A 16371-nucleotide genomic window follows, 5' to 3' on the forward strand; every position below is an offset into this window, starting at 1 on the left:
TTCTCTAATCCCGGTGGGACGGCTCCTTCACCTGCTTCTCAGGCGAGCATGGCATGGTTGCGCTGAAATCTCAGTACAAAATACTGCTCATCACTCACTGACCAGGCATTCTTTGGGGCGGCACAGTTTCAAGAAAGAAGGGCCCTTGCGGATGGAGTCCAGTGGGCAAGGAGATTCCTACCTTTTCTAGTCAGGTTCACATTTTGATTTTCAAACATCTGGACAGATTCCCCAACAAACAGGATTTTTTCAGCAACCCTCACTGGAATGTAGGATGGCAAAACTTCCACTCGCAGGGAGAACTGCTTTAGAGATGGCGCCAGCATGTTTTCTTCCTCTATCAGGCGCTAGCCAAGGAAATAATCCGTATCAGAGACGATGTATGAAGTAAGAAAGGGAAGACAAGAAAACATCCTGTAACTCTCGCAACCCATGGGTTATATTTTCTGGAAGCAGGGACTTTAACTCTAAAGTCACGTAATTCTTAAACTACTAGGTTAGAGACACATATTCCATTTTCACGCAGCAGGATAGCATGGTGGAAATAAATTTTCTTAACATTAGGATTTTAGTTCTCACTCTCCCTTTACTGCTGTGTAAAAACTTGTAGATCTGGAACTCCGTTTCCTTACTTGTACCCTGGGATAATTGGTCTTTATATTTATATTTCAGCTTTTACTGGACCATTTCAGTTGAATTACTAATGGTCCCTCAAATAAGCCGTGTCCTTCATGGCCTGTGTACTTTACACACATCTCTCCCACTGCCTGGAACATTTCTTGACCTCTCCTTCCAAACTCTGCAATTTTGGCACACATTCCACTGCAAAGCTTTCTCTAATGACTCTAAGACCATGTTGCGAGAACCCTCATTCTTACTCTTTCCAGAGAACTTAGTATATTGTAATGTCACTGCTTACTTTTCTATCTCTTCCATAAACTACAAGCTCTTCAAGGAAAGGCACTACTACATTTTATTTGTCTATGCAGTTGTGGCACCTAGAACAGGGCCTGGCATATAACAGGCATTCAATAAAATGTAACAGGATAAATGAACGGATGAAACGATGGATGGATGGATGGATGGGTGAACAAGGACAATAGAGGACTGTGGGCAGTCTAATCAAAACTCCAAACTGCATTTAAAAGCTGCAGGGCAGCTACAAGACTACCTTAGGAGATGAGACTTATTATTAAGACTTATTATTATATTAAATGCATATATTAGGAAAAGGGAAAATGAAAGGAACCTCACAAATATATTTTCTATTTTGTAGTCTCATATCAAGTTAGGTATTAAGTTTAAGTTAAGTATTCAGCTAAGATAAAGCCAAGTGTTGACATCTAAAGAGTTTATGACAGGTGCCCAGGCTACAGTGAGCTGGCAAGGGGGGAGTGTCACCAAAAGGTCATTTAGCCGTAGACTTTTCTCACTCCCAGCAGGAGTATGCTAGGCGTCCTGCTGTGCTCTCACCAAGTCCTGGAGTTCTCGCAACTGTTTTCCTGTCAGTCCCCCAATGCCCAGATCCTCCTCATCCTCTTCTGGCTGGGCACTGACATTACCAGAAGAGGGACCCTGTTTGACAAAGAACTCTTCATGCTGGTCCAAGAGGAGTCCATGTAGCATCCAGGCTGACAGCTGCTTATACATGACCCCATGACACACAGCCAGGATTCTGAGTGGAGAGAAAAGCAAGAGCCTTAGAAGTGCACTTAGAGAACAGTAAACCCGCCAACAGCATAGAGGGCAGGCTTTAAACCGCTACACGATGAACAGAGGCCTGAGAGGTTGATGAGTCAGAAGGGAAATAACCAATTAAGCTAAAAATAATTGTGCTATTTTAATTTAAATGTGGATGGGCTAAGTGATTAAACTTCCAAATTTGTAGTCTACATAACTGAAGTCTGAAATGTTCAGTAAATGTTCTGATAATCTCTTAGGAGACGCACATTTTCTTTCCTCTTTTGTGTACGGTTTCAAAACTGATAATTCTTGCTAAAATTAAACTGACTCTCGTTTTGGCTAACACAATATTAAATTTGTTTTATTTCTGTTGGAATGACATAGGGAGAGTAGATTCAATATGTAAGAGGTCTGAAAAAAGTATTATCCAACAAAATGCGGAAACTAAAACAAAATGTTAAAAGGCTGCTGGAGAATGGGATATTCACATGGTCTCAAAGGATCACCCCCTCAGATAACATATTAATTAGAAAGGGGAAATTGTCCCTCTAAAATGGAGAGATCTGGTGGAAAACACCTATTCCAAGTGATCAAACTTGACAACACCAGTAATGGGACAAACTTCCTCTCTGTGCCTTCTGAGATGATGCAACAGGAAATAAAAGGACCTATGTGGTCTTCTTGCCAAAAATGTTTAACCTGAATCTACTCATGAGGAAATAATCAGAAAAATCCAGATTGTGGCACATTCTATAATACGACTGGTTTGGACTCCTAAAATGTCAATATCATCAAAGATTAAATAAAAAAGGCACGGAAGGGGACTGTTCCAAATTAGAAGAGACTAAAAAGACATGACAACCAAATATGCGAACACTGATTGGATCCTGGATTGCAAAGAAGAACAGCTATAAAAGGCCTTTTGGGGACAACTGGGGAAATTCAGATATATTTTGGATATTATGTTGTTGAATTAATGTTAACTTTCTTGGGTGTAATATGGTATTGAGGTTATATAAGGGAATGCCCTTTTTGTAAAGAGATACAAGCGTTATGATATCTGTGACTGCTTTCAAATGATTCAGCAAAAAATTTGTACTATGCATGCATGTGTGTGTATCTACATATATATATTTCATTGTTCAAATAGAGGGAGAAAGAAAGAAAAAGATATACGTGGCAAAATGTTAACAACTGGTGAAACTAAAGGATATACAGGTGTTTATTGTACAGGTCTTACTGTTCTTTCAACTTTTTTGTACACTTGAAATTTTTCAAAATAACTTGGGGAGAAAAAGAAACTACGAGAGCTTGAGTCTGCTATCTGTAGTATGCTAACTGAATGGACTCTCTCTTAAAAAAAATTAAATGGGAAGCCACTCACATTTTGCATGTCTGAGTATATGATCTGTAAAATGTGGTTCCTGCAAATATATAACAAACATGTATATATTATATTATCTATATAATATTTTATATCTGTGCATAAAACTATATATATTTATAGAGAGAGAAACTGTAGAGGCTATACACTGAAAGTTAAATTGGATATCTCAAGGGACTGAGATTAGAGGTGATTTCTCTTTCTTCTCTTTGATTGTATTTTCTACAATCAAAATGCACTTCTTTTATTAAAAAAAAAACAAACACAATATTAGAGAGTTAAGTCCCTAAAGCATGTTCTGGAAAGTTTCCTGTTCTTTTGAGGATTTGCTTGTGCAGTGGTTAAAGTGGAGATTGTTAACAGTTGTGAAAGGCCTCAGAGATCATCAATTCCAATTTTGCAACTAATGCCATACCTGTTTTTAAATATAAGGAGGAAGAGGGAAATAGTAAGATCAAATGAGCAGTCTTTTATCATACTCCACAAATATTTAATATAGTTGTAATCATAAGATATATAATTTTGTATCCTTTTATCAGTTAGTATTATAAACAATATTTTTACATGTTGTTATAGTATTTATTATTTTAATGGCTTTATATCTATCAAGTGAATATATCTTTATTTAGCGTTTTGCTGCTGCTGGTAATTTTCTAATTTCTTGATATAGTAGACAACATTGAAAAGAATAATGTTTGTGTATATGGTTATTTTCTTCTTTAGAATAATTTTGTTAGGATAAAATTCCTAAGAGTGGCATTATAGGATTATAAACTCTAAACATTTTTCTTTTGCTGAGGAAGATTAGCCCTGAGCTAACATCCGTGCCAATCTGCCAGTCTTCCTCTACCTTATATGTGGGTCGCTGCCAAAGCATGGCTGAGAAGTAGTGTAGGTCCACGCCTGGGATTGGAACCCACGAAATTGGGCTGCTGAAGCAGAGCACACTGAACTTAACCACCATGCCACAGGGCTGGCCCCTCTAAACATTTTTAAGAACCTGATGTAAAAATAACAGCTACCCAGGGCTGGCCCCGTGGCCGAGTGGTTAAGTTCGCGCGCTCCGCTGCAGGCAGCCCAGTGTTTCGTCGGTTCGAATCCTGGGCGCGGACATGGCACTGCTCGTCAGACCACGCTGAGGCAGCGTCCCACATGCCACAACTAGAGGAACCCACAACGAAGAATACACAACTATGTACCGGGGGGCTTTGGGGAGAAAAAGGAAAAAATAAAAATCTTTAAAAAAAAAAAAAAAAAAAAATAACAGCTACCCAAAATACACGTTTAGACATCGTTAAGCATTATCTGGCACATGTAATGGAAATTCTCCAAGGATAATGAGATCCAAAAATGAAAAAATACTGCCTCAAGGTTATCTAGGCAACTAGATCATAGCCTTGATACTTAACACTTTCTAACCCTCTCTTTTGCCATTTCTGAGCTATCGTAAGGATTACATGGGCTCCTCTGTTCATGGGCCTTTTCTATCCCGGTCATAACTTTCCCCAGAGGGAAACCTGAGATGACCTGAAAATAAAACATGTGCAAAGTCAAGTCACTTGACCACCCACTGCCACCCAAATTCCCAATTAAGCTATGACTTACTTTTCCAGTGCACTGCGAACAGGAGGCAGACCTCCACAGCTGTGTTTGTATACTGTTTCCAGGATTTGACAACCATGAATCTGTGGAAAATACAGCCTTGTCAAACTGGATTCCATTTTGATAGTTCGTGTAGCACAAACTCATATCCTATATTCAATCCAGAGGGCACAATGCAGCAAAGAATGGAGATAAACTTTCTCATAAGGTCTATGTGTAGTTCCGATAGACTCCAATTCCAAGCAATTCTGTGACACCAGCTGGGGTGTCCTACAGTTTCAACTCAATTCTGACACTATCTACCTGGAGATAGCATCAGATTCCACAGGTTAAGGGCTCAGTCCCACAAGACCGCCTTCCACTTCCAACACCAATCTCAAGCCCAGGTTGTTACTGTACTTCTGACCCACTGGCTCCTTGAGTTCCACTAATTGGCTAGAGTGGCTCACAGAACGCAGGAAACCCATTCACTCACTTGATTACCAGTTTATCACATAGGCTACAAATCAACAGCCAAATGAAGAGACATGGGGTGAAGTACGAACAAAGGAGCTTCTGTCCCTGTGGAGTTTGGGCCCCGCACCACAACACGTGGAAGTGTTCTGGTTCACCAACCTGGAAGCTCTCTGAATCCTGTCCTTTTGTGTTTTTATGAGAGTTTCATTACACAGGCATGACTGATTAAATCATCAGCCATTGGTGATTGACCTCAATCTTCCAGCCTCTCTCCCCTCCCCTGAGGTGGTGGGGCGGGTAGTGAAAGTTCCAACCCTCCAATCACACGGTTGGTTCCCCTGGCAACCAACCTCCATCCTTAGGTGCTTTCCAAGAGTCACCTCATTAACATAAATTCAGGTATGATTGATAGGGGTTTGTTAAGAATATCAAGACATCTTTATCGCTCTTATCACTTAGGAAGTTCCAAGGGTTTTAGGAGCTCTGTGCCAGAAATGAGACAAGGACCAAATATATAATTTCTTACTATAAATCACAATAGTTGTTCTCCAAGTATGGACCCTCCATCCTCCCACCCCACCCCTACTCCCACCCCCAGCAGCATCAGTATCACCTGGGAACTTGCAAGAAATGCAAATTCTTGGGCCTCACTCCAGACTACTGAATTAGAATCTCTGGGGCAAGCCCCAGCAATGTGGTTTTAACAATCCTCTCCAGGTGATTCTAATGCACAGTGAAGTCTGAGAACTAGTGCACTAGAGAAACCAGGATCATTTAGAGTTGAACTGCCAAGCAAAGAGGCAAAGAAAGCCCTTTGTTTCACATTAAGGCCTGATTCAGACTACTTATATGGGATACACTTTTCCAAAAATCTGCTTCCTCTCTGTCCTTCTGGCTCTTTTTTAAAAACTGCTTTATTGAGGTATAATTTACATAAGATAAAATTCATCCATTTTAAGTGTACTATTCAATCATTTTTAGTAAATTTACAACATTATGCAACCATCACCATAATCCAGTTTTATACCATTTCCACTACTCTAAAAGGATCTCTTGTACCTGTTCGCAGTCATCCCGTTCTCAGCCCACGTTGTTGACCACCTCATTTTTTAACTCTGTAGAGCCATAGCACACTAGCTTCTCTCCCACCACCCTGGCAGGAAGGAAGATTGGCCCATCTGTAATCCCCCTACTCATTTTCCACTCTCCTTCCTGTGGCCGGTGGAAGCTGAAAGTCAAGTGAGATGTGCAGCTAGGCAGAGAACCCTTATGCTAACTCCACTTACCTAGAAGCTCCCCTCCAATTTTGGGAGATAATTCAGCAGAGCGGTTAAGAGTATAGTCTTTGGAGGCAGTTAGATGTGAGTTTATATCCCAGCTCTACCATTGACTACCATCTGTGCGACCCTAAGCACATTCCTTAACCTATGTGACCCCTTGGAGGACTGAATATGATAATGTATGTGAAGCACTTAGCACAGTCCCTGGTATACAGCAAGTGCACAATAAAAGTTCGATGTTATTTGATGAGGGCAATCTGCTTTGAAGGGCCAAAGAACACCTCCCCTACTGGCTTCGCTGGCACAGAATGAATGCAGCAGAGTGTACGTTTCTGTACTTATACAGTGAAAAAAGGAAGTAGCAACCATGCAAGTTAACTGCTTGACTAGTTGTTTTCATCAAGGTGAACACTCCTGACAAGCTAAGGCACAAATATTACAGCTTAAAAACATGAATGAGCAAACATGTTTAATCCAGTTGTGCTTTTTGGTCCAATTGTGGACCAGCAGTTTCTTCTTCTAATGTGAAATCTCAAAGCATTTATTTCTCAGAGTTATTAACTCTGCCCGGAAAAGACATTCTCCTGTCACTGGGGACCCTAACTTTTCAATGCATGTGATAAAAACTTGTGATAAGAATAGGCAAATTTAACTAAAAAAATAAAAATCTGGTTTCACCCAATGATCTAATTCTCAGAAAACTGCCAGCACCCTAACCATAAACCTATTAATTTCTTTCTTTCTAAGAATTAACTTTCTGCTGTTCCTCAAGATCCATATCTAACAGTTCTAAATCCTTAGTGCAAAAGCTCTCAGCTCCAAATATCCGAGCATTTTCCTCTTACCCAGCAGCATTCTTGGGGTGCGTCTCCCCACCTTCTGGACCAGGAGGTGCTTAAGGGCAGGGTCAGAACTTATTTTTGCATTCCTGACACTTAGCCTGATACCCAAGCAGATACTCTTGAATGAATGAATAAATAAATAAAAGCTACTAAAAACTAGGGACTTCAAAAAAGAATGTAAGGCCAAATTAATTATGAATATTTCCCTGGTGCTTACCAGAGTAAAAGGAAAAGGAAAGTTCTCACCTTTTGACTTTTAATTTGTTCTACCACAACCATCACAGAGGGAAAAAGGAGCTGGAACTGCAAAGTAGAGAATAATTAGGAGGGTATATAATCAAATACAAGGAAAAAAATTAACTCAGGAAATTCTTTTGCTTCTAAATAGTACCACTTAATATAAAGATGGCAACCCCACAGAAGAGCCAACATCCAGTATCCTAAGGCAATTCGATATGGGGGTTGGCTGCAGATAGAGAATGGCAGAGAGAAGCAGTTTCTATTTCTGGGGTTAGCATAATTCTGAGTATTGAGGTCAATACAGAGCATTAACATCAGGCATTAAGTTTTAACTAAATTTGGAGCTTTGCAAACAGTTCTGATCTAGGAAAGCATACAAAATATAAAATGCTAGGCTCTGAATCCCAAAGGAAGAAGGTTCTCAAAAATAATGTCATAAGTTAGATTTTTCTAACAATATCAAGAAATTTCAAGGCATTTTGTGATTTGGGGAGCATACCTGATCTAGGGAGTAATTGACATGTGATATGGAGAGATGGGGGTCAGCCAGGAACTGCAACAAAAAACACCGTGATTAGGACTCCATAGAAAATATCTTGAATCTATTTGATCTATGAAAACTAGAAGGGAATCTGAGAATGGGCTTAATGTTAGTTTTAGGCTATTGAGAACTGACAATTTATAGAAGATTATTAATTCTGATTTTCACGTGATAACAAAACCAAAGCTAGGGCTCTTATAAACTTACTCAGAGACCTTTGCCATGATCTGCACTCCACTTTGATCATGACTTGAGCAATCACGGAGAGCACACTGTACCCTCCAGCCACGCAGAAAACAGCTCACTCTTAACTATCTGCCTGTATCAAAGGGCATTTCAAATTCAAGAACATGCCCTAGTCTGCTGTCTCAGAGGTGTTGCTTCCCATGTCTCGTCTCTCACCTCCTGTTCCAAATCAAGCAGTGCTTGGCGATAAGGCTGCAATACCGAATCCAGCCCTGTGCAGAAGGCCCTTAGGTAGATTCCATGTAATCCACCCTGGCCCTGTTGAGATGGATGATGATCCTGAAATGAAACAAAGAGAAGGCAGCTTCTCAGCTCATACTCTGAAACCTGAGGACAACGTTATCCTTTATTAGTGGTATTGTTTTTACCTCAATAATTCTGTATCAAAGAAGTACATCAGTGAGAGGAAAACATGACTGAAGAGAACAGATTTTGAGTTCTGATCTTTTAAAATGTGATAATATTTTAATCTTCCAAGTGGCTCAGGTGTTACAAACAACCAGGCAGTACTCCATACTGTCAGTGGAGAATTTTCTGCAGCTTAATTCTAATCTTATAATTTCCAGCTTAAATCCCTTTGGTGGCTTCCCATTGCCCCAGAATAATACCCACCTCCCCTACATGGCATACAATGACTTCTGCATTCTGGCCCTTATCCTCTTTCCAAAATTATCTTTCACCGCTTCCAACTTCACATCTTCATTTCCAAACCACCCACGGTTCACCAAATGTGCCTTGCTTCTAATTCTCACCCCCCTGAATTTGGATGTGTTCTGCTTCTAACTGTGCACTCATCTTTGTGACAGATACCTACTCTTCCTGCAGGACCTAACTCAAGCATCTCTTCTCTGTAAAGCCCTTCCTAACTCGCCCTAGGAAGGCAACGCCCCTTTGTTGCCTTCATAGCATCTCTATTTAGTGCTGGAATTGCACTCTTCTTTATATGCCCCTCTCACTGGACCACAAGCTTCATGATGCAAGGGCCCACACTTTATTTGTCTTTGTATTTAAGCTCCCAGCACAGTTCTTTGAACAGAGGGTAAATATTTACTGAATTAAATAAAATGACCTCAATCTTCCTTCTAATATCCTTTCTCCTGCCTGGCGTGGCAATTCATCAAGAACATGATTCTGAAAGCCAATATGGGGAGTTAAGATACTCTCTCCAAGAGGCTATTTACAAATATGGCTTGTCTTTCAGGAAACCTGCAATTTTTCGTTAAGAGCTTCTTCTGTAGTTGTAAATGGGGAATTGTGGTTAACAGTTGACTGGAGGCCACGATGAACAGCCTCTCTGGCTATGCACTGACTTGGGTGATGGAGCTCTGGTGGTGGTAGATACAGTAGCAGAACTCAGCAACAAATGTGGTAAGAAGCTTGGGCTCAGGGATAAGGCACAGTGTAGCCAGAGGATGCTGCAAAGGAAACTAGTAGTTCCTGAGATAAATGTTCACAGCTATAATAAGAACAGCATGGGCACAGAGTGACTTACAACCAGCCAATTTTGTTTTGTTCCTGTGTGGTTCCAGAGAACTGAATGTCTTCATTTATCCCAAAATGAAAGAGAAAATGAATATGCTTTTTACTTTTCCAAAAATGAGGTACTACTCTTTAGAATTTGGGAAAGTAGGAATTCACAAATTATGTAAGATAAAATCCACATAGTCACATGAATATAGGACAGGTTTTTTTTTCTTTTAAGTGTTATATACAAAAAATTAAAAATAGAGGTCTTTTCATCTTTATTAATACAGATACAGGTTCCAACTTTGATAATTAAGTGTGCTCTCATTAATATGATTTCATAGCAAATTGGCATTGATTCGATTTTAAAGTCATGTTTAGCTTATGTATTTTCTCTGCAATAAGATCAGTTTGGGAGAACCAGAAGCCCTGTCCCAGAGATGAAAATATAAGGCATTATTCTTCAATTCCTTTGCCCCATCAATTACCAAAAAAGGCCTGACAACCAATTTCTATGATAGGAGCCAGAGGGTACTGACTGCATTGTTTCAGAAAAGCATCCTTCCTTTTCCTTTCTAGAAGTCCCCGCCTTTCTCCTCAACCAGAATCATTCTTTCAACTGGGAAATAGTGATCAGTGAATCAGAGTCACACAATTCAGTAATCTTTTTATTTGCCACTGACAGAATTGCAGACTGTTAAAAAGAAAAGAGAACTTTAAAATTTCTCCTTAAAAAAATTTGAATGTGGGGTCGGCCTGGTGACGCAGCGGTTAAGTGCGCACGTCCCGCTTCTGCGGCCCAAGGTTCGCCAGTTCGGATCGCCAGTGTGGACATGGCACTGCTTGGCACACCATGCTGTGGCTGGCGTCCCACATACAAAGAAGAGGAAGATCAGCATGGATGTGAGCTCAGGGCCAGTCTTCCTCAGCGAAAAGAGGAGGATTGGCAGCTGTTAGCTCAGGGTTAATTGTCCTCAAAAAAAAAAAATTGGAGTGCTTACAATGTACTAGGCACTTCGCATGAATTACCGTGTTTAATCCTCACAACCCTATGAGATAGGTACTAACTGCTATCCTCATTTTATAGACAAGGAAACTGAGCCTTAGCTAATGAGCATTAGGTTACTGCCAAGCAGTCTATGGCCCGTAAGTGATGGAATGGCTCACAAATCCTTGGCCTCCACACTATACTGACTTCCAATTAATTCACAGTAATGGATAATATTTATTAAGTGCTTACCATGTGCCAAATACCTTCTCTGGTTTAACTCTTTTCTTTACAAATAAAAAAGTGTATATTTTCCCCTTTTTTGAGGTAGTCACCTGGCCTTCACTTGAATAATTCCAGTGATGAGAAATTCATAACTTCTTGAGAATCACTTCACATGAATTACCCATAGATTCACTGAAAGCTTGACATAGCTCCCGCCTTCTGGAGGTGTACATTCCCTGAGAACAGGCACCCACCTGTTGCTGCACATGGCCTGTGTACTGTTCAATGAACTCGGTGAAGCGTATATAGTCTGTGCCGAGCCGGCAGAGTCGATTCAAGACGCTGGTTTCACTGGGATGTAGAAATGGGAAGTCCTGTGACACCTGCAGGAGAGGAACAATGCTAAAGACACCGATGCCTGCTATTCACTGCTTGCCAGTGTTTGAGGTGCTTCAACTGCTTCATGCTATTGATCCTTTCCCTTCTCAAGATGCCCATTTAAGATTGGTAAGTTCTGGATAACGAAAGTATTTGCAAACCGCTATAAAGGTGTTGTTCTCCATCCCCAATATAATTAGTTGTTTATTGCAATAGGTGGTAACACATGGTAAAGAATTCAAACAATACAAAATAGTGTACATTAAAAATAAGTCAACCTTCCCAGAGGCAACTACTATTACCTGTTTCTTATGCAATCTTCCAGGGATGGTCTATAAGGATATGGGTTGTTTTTAAAGATTTTATTTTTCCTTTTTCTCCCCAAAGCCCCCTGGTACATAGTTGTGGGTCCTTCTAGTTGTGACATGTGGGATGCTGCCTCAGCATGGCTTGATGAGCGGTGCTATGTCTGCACCCAGGATCCAAACCGGCAAAGCCCTGGGCTGCCGAAGCATAGCGTGCAAACTAACCACTCGGCCATGAGTCCGGCCCCAGGATACGGGGTTTTTGACCTGGTTGCAACAAAGTCTCTTTAGCAATACTGCTCAAACTGGGGTCTGCAGACTCCAGGGTTTTCTCAGACATATGCTTAGGACTGATAAATTTTCTATGAAATTTTAAATTTTGTTTGCATTTCAATGAAAAGGTCAAATTAATGCAGCACACTATAATCTGTAAAAGCACCTTATAATTGGACATATAAATTTAGTGTCCATGTTTTCATCTATATTTTTAATTTAAATAATGGCCAAATAATAGCCTAGTGTGCTATATAGAAGTTTCACCGCAGTTCAAGTAGAAAAAAGTAGTGGGATCACTCCCGTCAGAATGGCTATAATTAACAACACAGGAAATAACAAGTGTTGGAGAGGATGTGGACAAAAGGGAACTCTCATACACTGCTGGTGGGAGTGCAAACTGGCGGAGCCACTATGGAAAGCAGTATGGAGAGTCCTCAAAAAGTTAAGAATAGCACTGCCATATGATCCAGCTATTCCACTGCTGGGTATTTATGCAGAGAACGTGAAAACACAAATGCATAAAGATACCTGCACCCCTATGTTCATCCAGCATTATTCACAATAGCCAAGACTTGGAAGCAACCTAGGTGCCCATCAAGGGACAAAGGGATAAAGAAGATGTGGTATATATACACAAGGGAATACTAAGCCATGAAAAGCGATGAAATCTGGCCATTTGTGACAACATGGATGGACCTTGATGGTATTATGCTAAGTTAAATAAGTCAGAGGGAGAAGGTCAAATACCATATGATCTCACTCATAAATAGAAGATAAAAACAACAATAAACAAAAACGTAGAGACAGAGATTGGACTGGTGGATACCAGAGAGGAAGGGGGGAGGGAGGAGGGTGAAAGGGGTGATTAGGCACATGTGTGGTGATGGATTATAATTAGCCTTCGGGTGGTAAACATGATGTAATCTACAGAGAAATCGAAATATAATGATGTACACCTGAAATTTATATAATGTTATAAACCAATGTTATTTCAAGTTAAAAAAAAAATAGTAGGAGAATATATTCATCCAACCAACTTTTTGAAAAAAATTGTGGCGAAATATACATAAAAGTTATCATTTTACCCATTTTTAAGTGTACAGTTCTATGGCACTGAGTACATTCCCATTGTTGTGCAACCATCACCACCATGTACCTCTAGAACTTTTTCATCATTCCAAACTGAAACTCTGTACCCAGTAAACAGTGACTCCCCAGCCCCTGGCACCACCCTTCTACTTTCCGTGTCTATGATTTTGACTACTCTATTCTACTATTCCACTACTTCAAATAAGTGGAATCATACAATATTTGTCCTTTTGTGACTGGCTTATTTCACTTAGAATAGTGTCTCCAAGGCTCATCCATGTTGTAGTATGTGTCAGAATTTTCTTCCTTTTTAATGCTGAATACTATTCCACTGTATGTATATGCCACATTTTGTTTATCCAACTCATCTGTCCTTGGACACCTGAGTTGCTTTTATCTTTTGGCCGTATATAAATATATATAGTGAATAATGCTGCTATGAACATGGGTGTACAAATATCTGTTTGAGTCTCTGCTTTCACTTCTTTTGGGTATAAATCCAGACAAGAAATTGCTGGATCATTTGGTAATTCTAAGTTTAATTTTTTGAGGAGTCACCATACTGTTTTCCACAGGGTCTGCACCGTTTTACATTCGTACCAGCAATGTACAACAGTTCTAATTTCTTCACAACTTCACCAACACTTGTTATTTTCTGTTTTTTTTAATAATAGCCGTCCTAAAGGGGATGAAGTGGTACTTCACTGTGCTTTTGATTTGCATTCCCTAATGATTAGTGATACTGATCATCTTTTGTTTATTGGCCACTGTATATCTTCTTTGGGGAATCAATAACTTTTTTTTTTTTTTTTTTTTTTTTTTTAAAGATTTTTTATTTTTTCCTTTTTCTCCCCAAAGCCCCCCGGTACATAGTTGTGTATTCTTCGTTGTGGGTTCTTCTAGTTGTGGCATGTGGGACGCTGCCTCAGCGTGGCTTGATGAGCAGTGCCATGTCCGCGCCCAGGATTCGAACCAACGAAACACTGGGCCGCCTGCAGCGGAGCGCGCGAACTTAACCACTCGGCCACGGGGCCAGCCCGGAATCAACTAACTTTTAATGGACACCTACTGATCCCAGGCTCTGTGCTAACATTCAGAGATTAAATAGTGAACAAAATCAGATAGTTACTACCCCCAAGGAATTTAGCATATTAATATTCACATTGTGAGTATTGTATTTTGTGAATGCCATCTTTATATGACAGTAAATGTGATAATAAACATGCAAAGAAAAATTTTTGTTACTGAGTCCACAATAATTTGATAGGAATCCATTTAATACAGATTTTAATGACACAATGCTAACCATATCTTCAAGTTAATAACTTAAGAGGTGCATGACATGGTGCTTAAGAACCTGATCTTTGAGCCACACTGCCTGGGTTTGAATCCCTGAATTGCCTCTTACTTGTGTGAAATCTTAGGCAAGTTAGCATACCTCTCTGTGCCTCAGTTTTCATACCTATAAAGTGGAGACAGATTGTGAGGATTAAATAAGTTAATACACGTAAATCACATGTGCCAAGCATATGGCAAGTGCTTAATACATGTAAGCAATTTTTTCTTATTAGGACAGCTCTACCCAGTTATCAAGTGATACTCCCATGAAAACTGGCATTTTGAGCAGTGCTTGTTGGCAGAGTTTTAGAAAAGTTCAAGGTCTAGTTATTTTGAAACAGCAAATATAGTTACTGATACCATTTGGTACAACCTATTTATATTAATAGGCATTCTCCACATTAGAGTTACTGAAGTCAAAATAGAAAATATAGAGCCAGATCTGTAGCAAAGTCTTTATTAAACTGAATTGTTGGCAATTTAGTTTCAGCAAAACAATATTATACATTAATCAGATCAGTGGTCTCAATCAGGGGCAATTCTGCACCCAAGGGACATTCAGTCATGTCCGGAGATATTTTTGGTTGCCACAACTCAGGGGGTACTACTGACATCTAGTGAGTAGAGACCAGGGATGCTGCTGAACATCATCCTACAATACACAGGTCAGTCCCCCACAGCAAAGAATTATCTAGTCCAAAATGTTAATACTGCCAAGGGTGAGAAACCTTGCATTAGACTAATGTTAATTTGAATTTATCGATTTGGTAGTTTTGTTTAGTTCGTAAAAACATTTCATTTTATAGTTGTTTAAGAGCTATATGTTTGAGTTTATACTTAGTTTAATGTGTATACTTATTCAATGTTACAATAAGATGATTTTTATCAACAGTGGGCATTCGTGACAACTTTTCCCTTTATTTGAATGTGAAAAACACTTCTTTGCAGAAAGTATGCAATATTTGCCGGTTTTGGTGGTGCTCTTTTCTTCCACAAATATCTGAACACATACTATGTGGAAGAACTGTGCTGGTGCTCTGGGTACACCAGTGAAGAAGACCACTGTGGTCTCTGCCCCTGTGAGTAATCTATGAGAGAAAAAGACTATAAACAAATAAAAACAATAAATAATATGAATTATGCTAAGTCCTATAAGGGAAATGAACAAGTTGCTGTGATAGAGAATAATGGCATATGGGGAGGATACTTAAAGAGGTGGTCAGAGAAAGTTTTTCTGAGGAGGTGTCTTTAAAGCTGAGCTCTTAAGGAGGAAAATATCTTTTTTTTATAAGACTTTTTTTATAAGAAAGGAAGGAAGGCAGCTATCTTTCCTATATTCTGCTATCTCCTTTTACTTCAGACAGTCAAGCACCCACAAATACTTCCTGAATATTTTCCTCCTATATGACTGGCATTGTCCTAGTTTTACGGGGGAAAATAAATAATAACAAGAGGAATCTGTTTGATTTGTAGGTTTTATAGATTAAGAATGTAATTTTTCTGCTTTTCCACAGCCTACACTGCCAATTCTGATAAGAACAGGCATGACTTTGTGATCAGACAGAGCTAGATTCAAAGCTTGCCATTACTAAGACTAACCACCTTAAAGTTCTCTGAGCTTCAGCTTGCTCATTTTTTAACTGGGGCTAACAATATCTAAGTTACTAAATTATGGAGAGGATTAGCTAACATTGCTGGCAGCAGAAGTAGAAAAGAGTAGTTCAGATATCGGAACTGGACAGACCCGAGTTCAAGATCAAGCTCGCTAAGTATTAGCTACATGATACCGGGAGTTCATCTGTGAAATGGAGATAGGTGGTTGCGAAGATTAAATGAGATAATACATATGGCACACAGCCCTTCCTCCTCATACACTCCTAGTTACACGAAGGGCCCTTTCCAAACTCTCCTAGTGCAGAATTTTCCTGGGAAAGGAGTAATGAGGGAAACATTCTCATTCATTTGTTCATTCAACGAAATTGGCTGAACCCTTACTGTGTTTAATTAAGCGCTATGTATTTGGACTAGCTTTCA

At 39.7% G+C, this 16371-nt stretch overlaps 1 protein-coding gene across 1 annotated transcript in view; it reads right to left on the bottom strand.

Annotated features, from left to right (window-relative positions):
* Positions 1-16371, bottom strand: part of TUBGCP4 (tubulin gamma complex component 4) — a 34988-nt gene that overhangs the window by 17917 nt on the left and 700 nt on the right. The window contains exons 2-8 of the mRNA XM_008528528.2: positions 11206-11334; positions 8431-8553; positions 7987-8040; positions 7494-7550; positions 4673-4752; positions 1474-1675; positions 182-347 (exon numbers count right to left, since the gene is read on the bottom strand). Coding sequence (XP_008526750.1) covers positions 182-347; positions 1474-1675; positions 4673-4752; positions 7494-7550; positions 7987-8040; positions 8431-8553; positions 11206-11334 — 811 coding nt within the window. The remainder of the gene's footprint in view (positions 1-181; positions 348-1473; positions 1676-4672; positions 4753-7493; positions 7551-7986; positions 8041-8430; positions 8554-11205; positions 11335-16371) is intronic.

Source organism: Equus przewalskii, chromosome 1, assembly GCF_037783145.1.
Source record: "Equus przewalskii isolate Varuska chromosome 1, EquPr2, whole genome shotgun sequence".
Taxonomy (NCBI): Eukaryota; Metazoa; Chordata; class Mammalia; order Perissodactyla; family Equidae; genus Equus; species Equus przewalskii.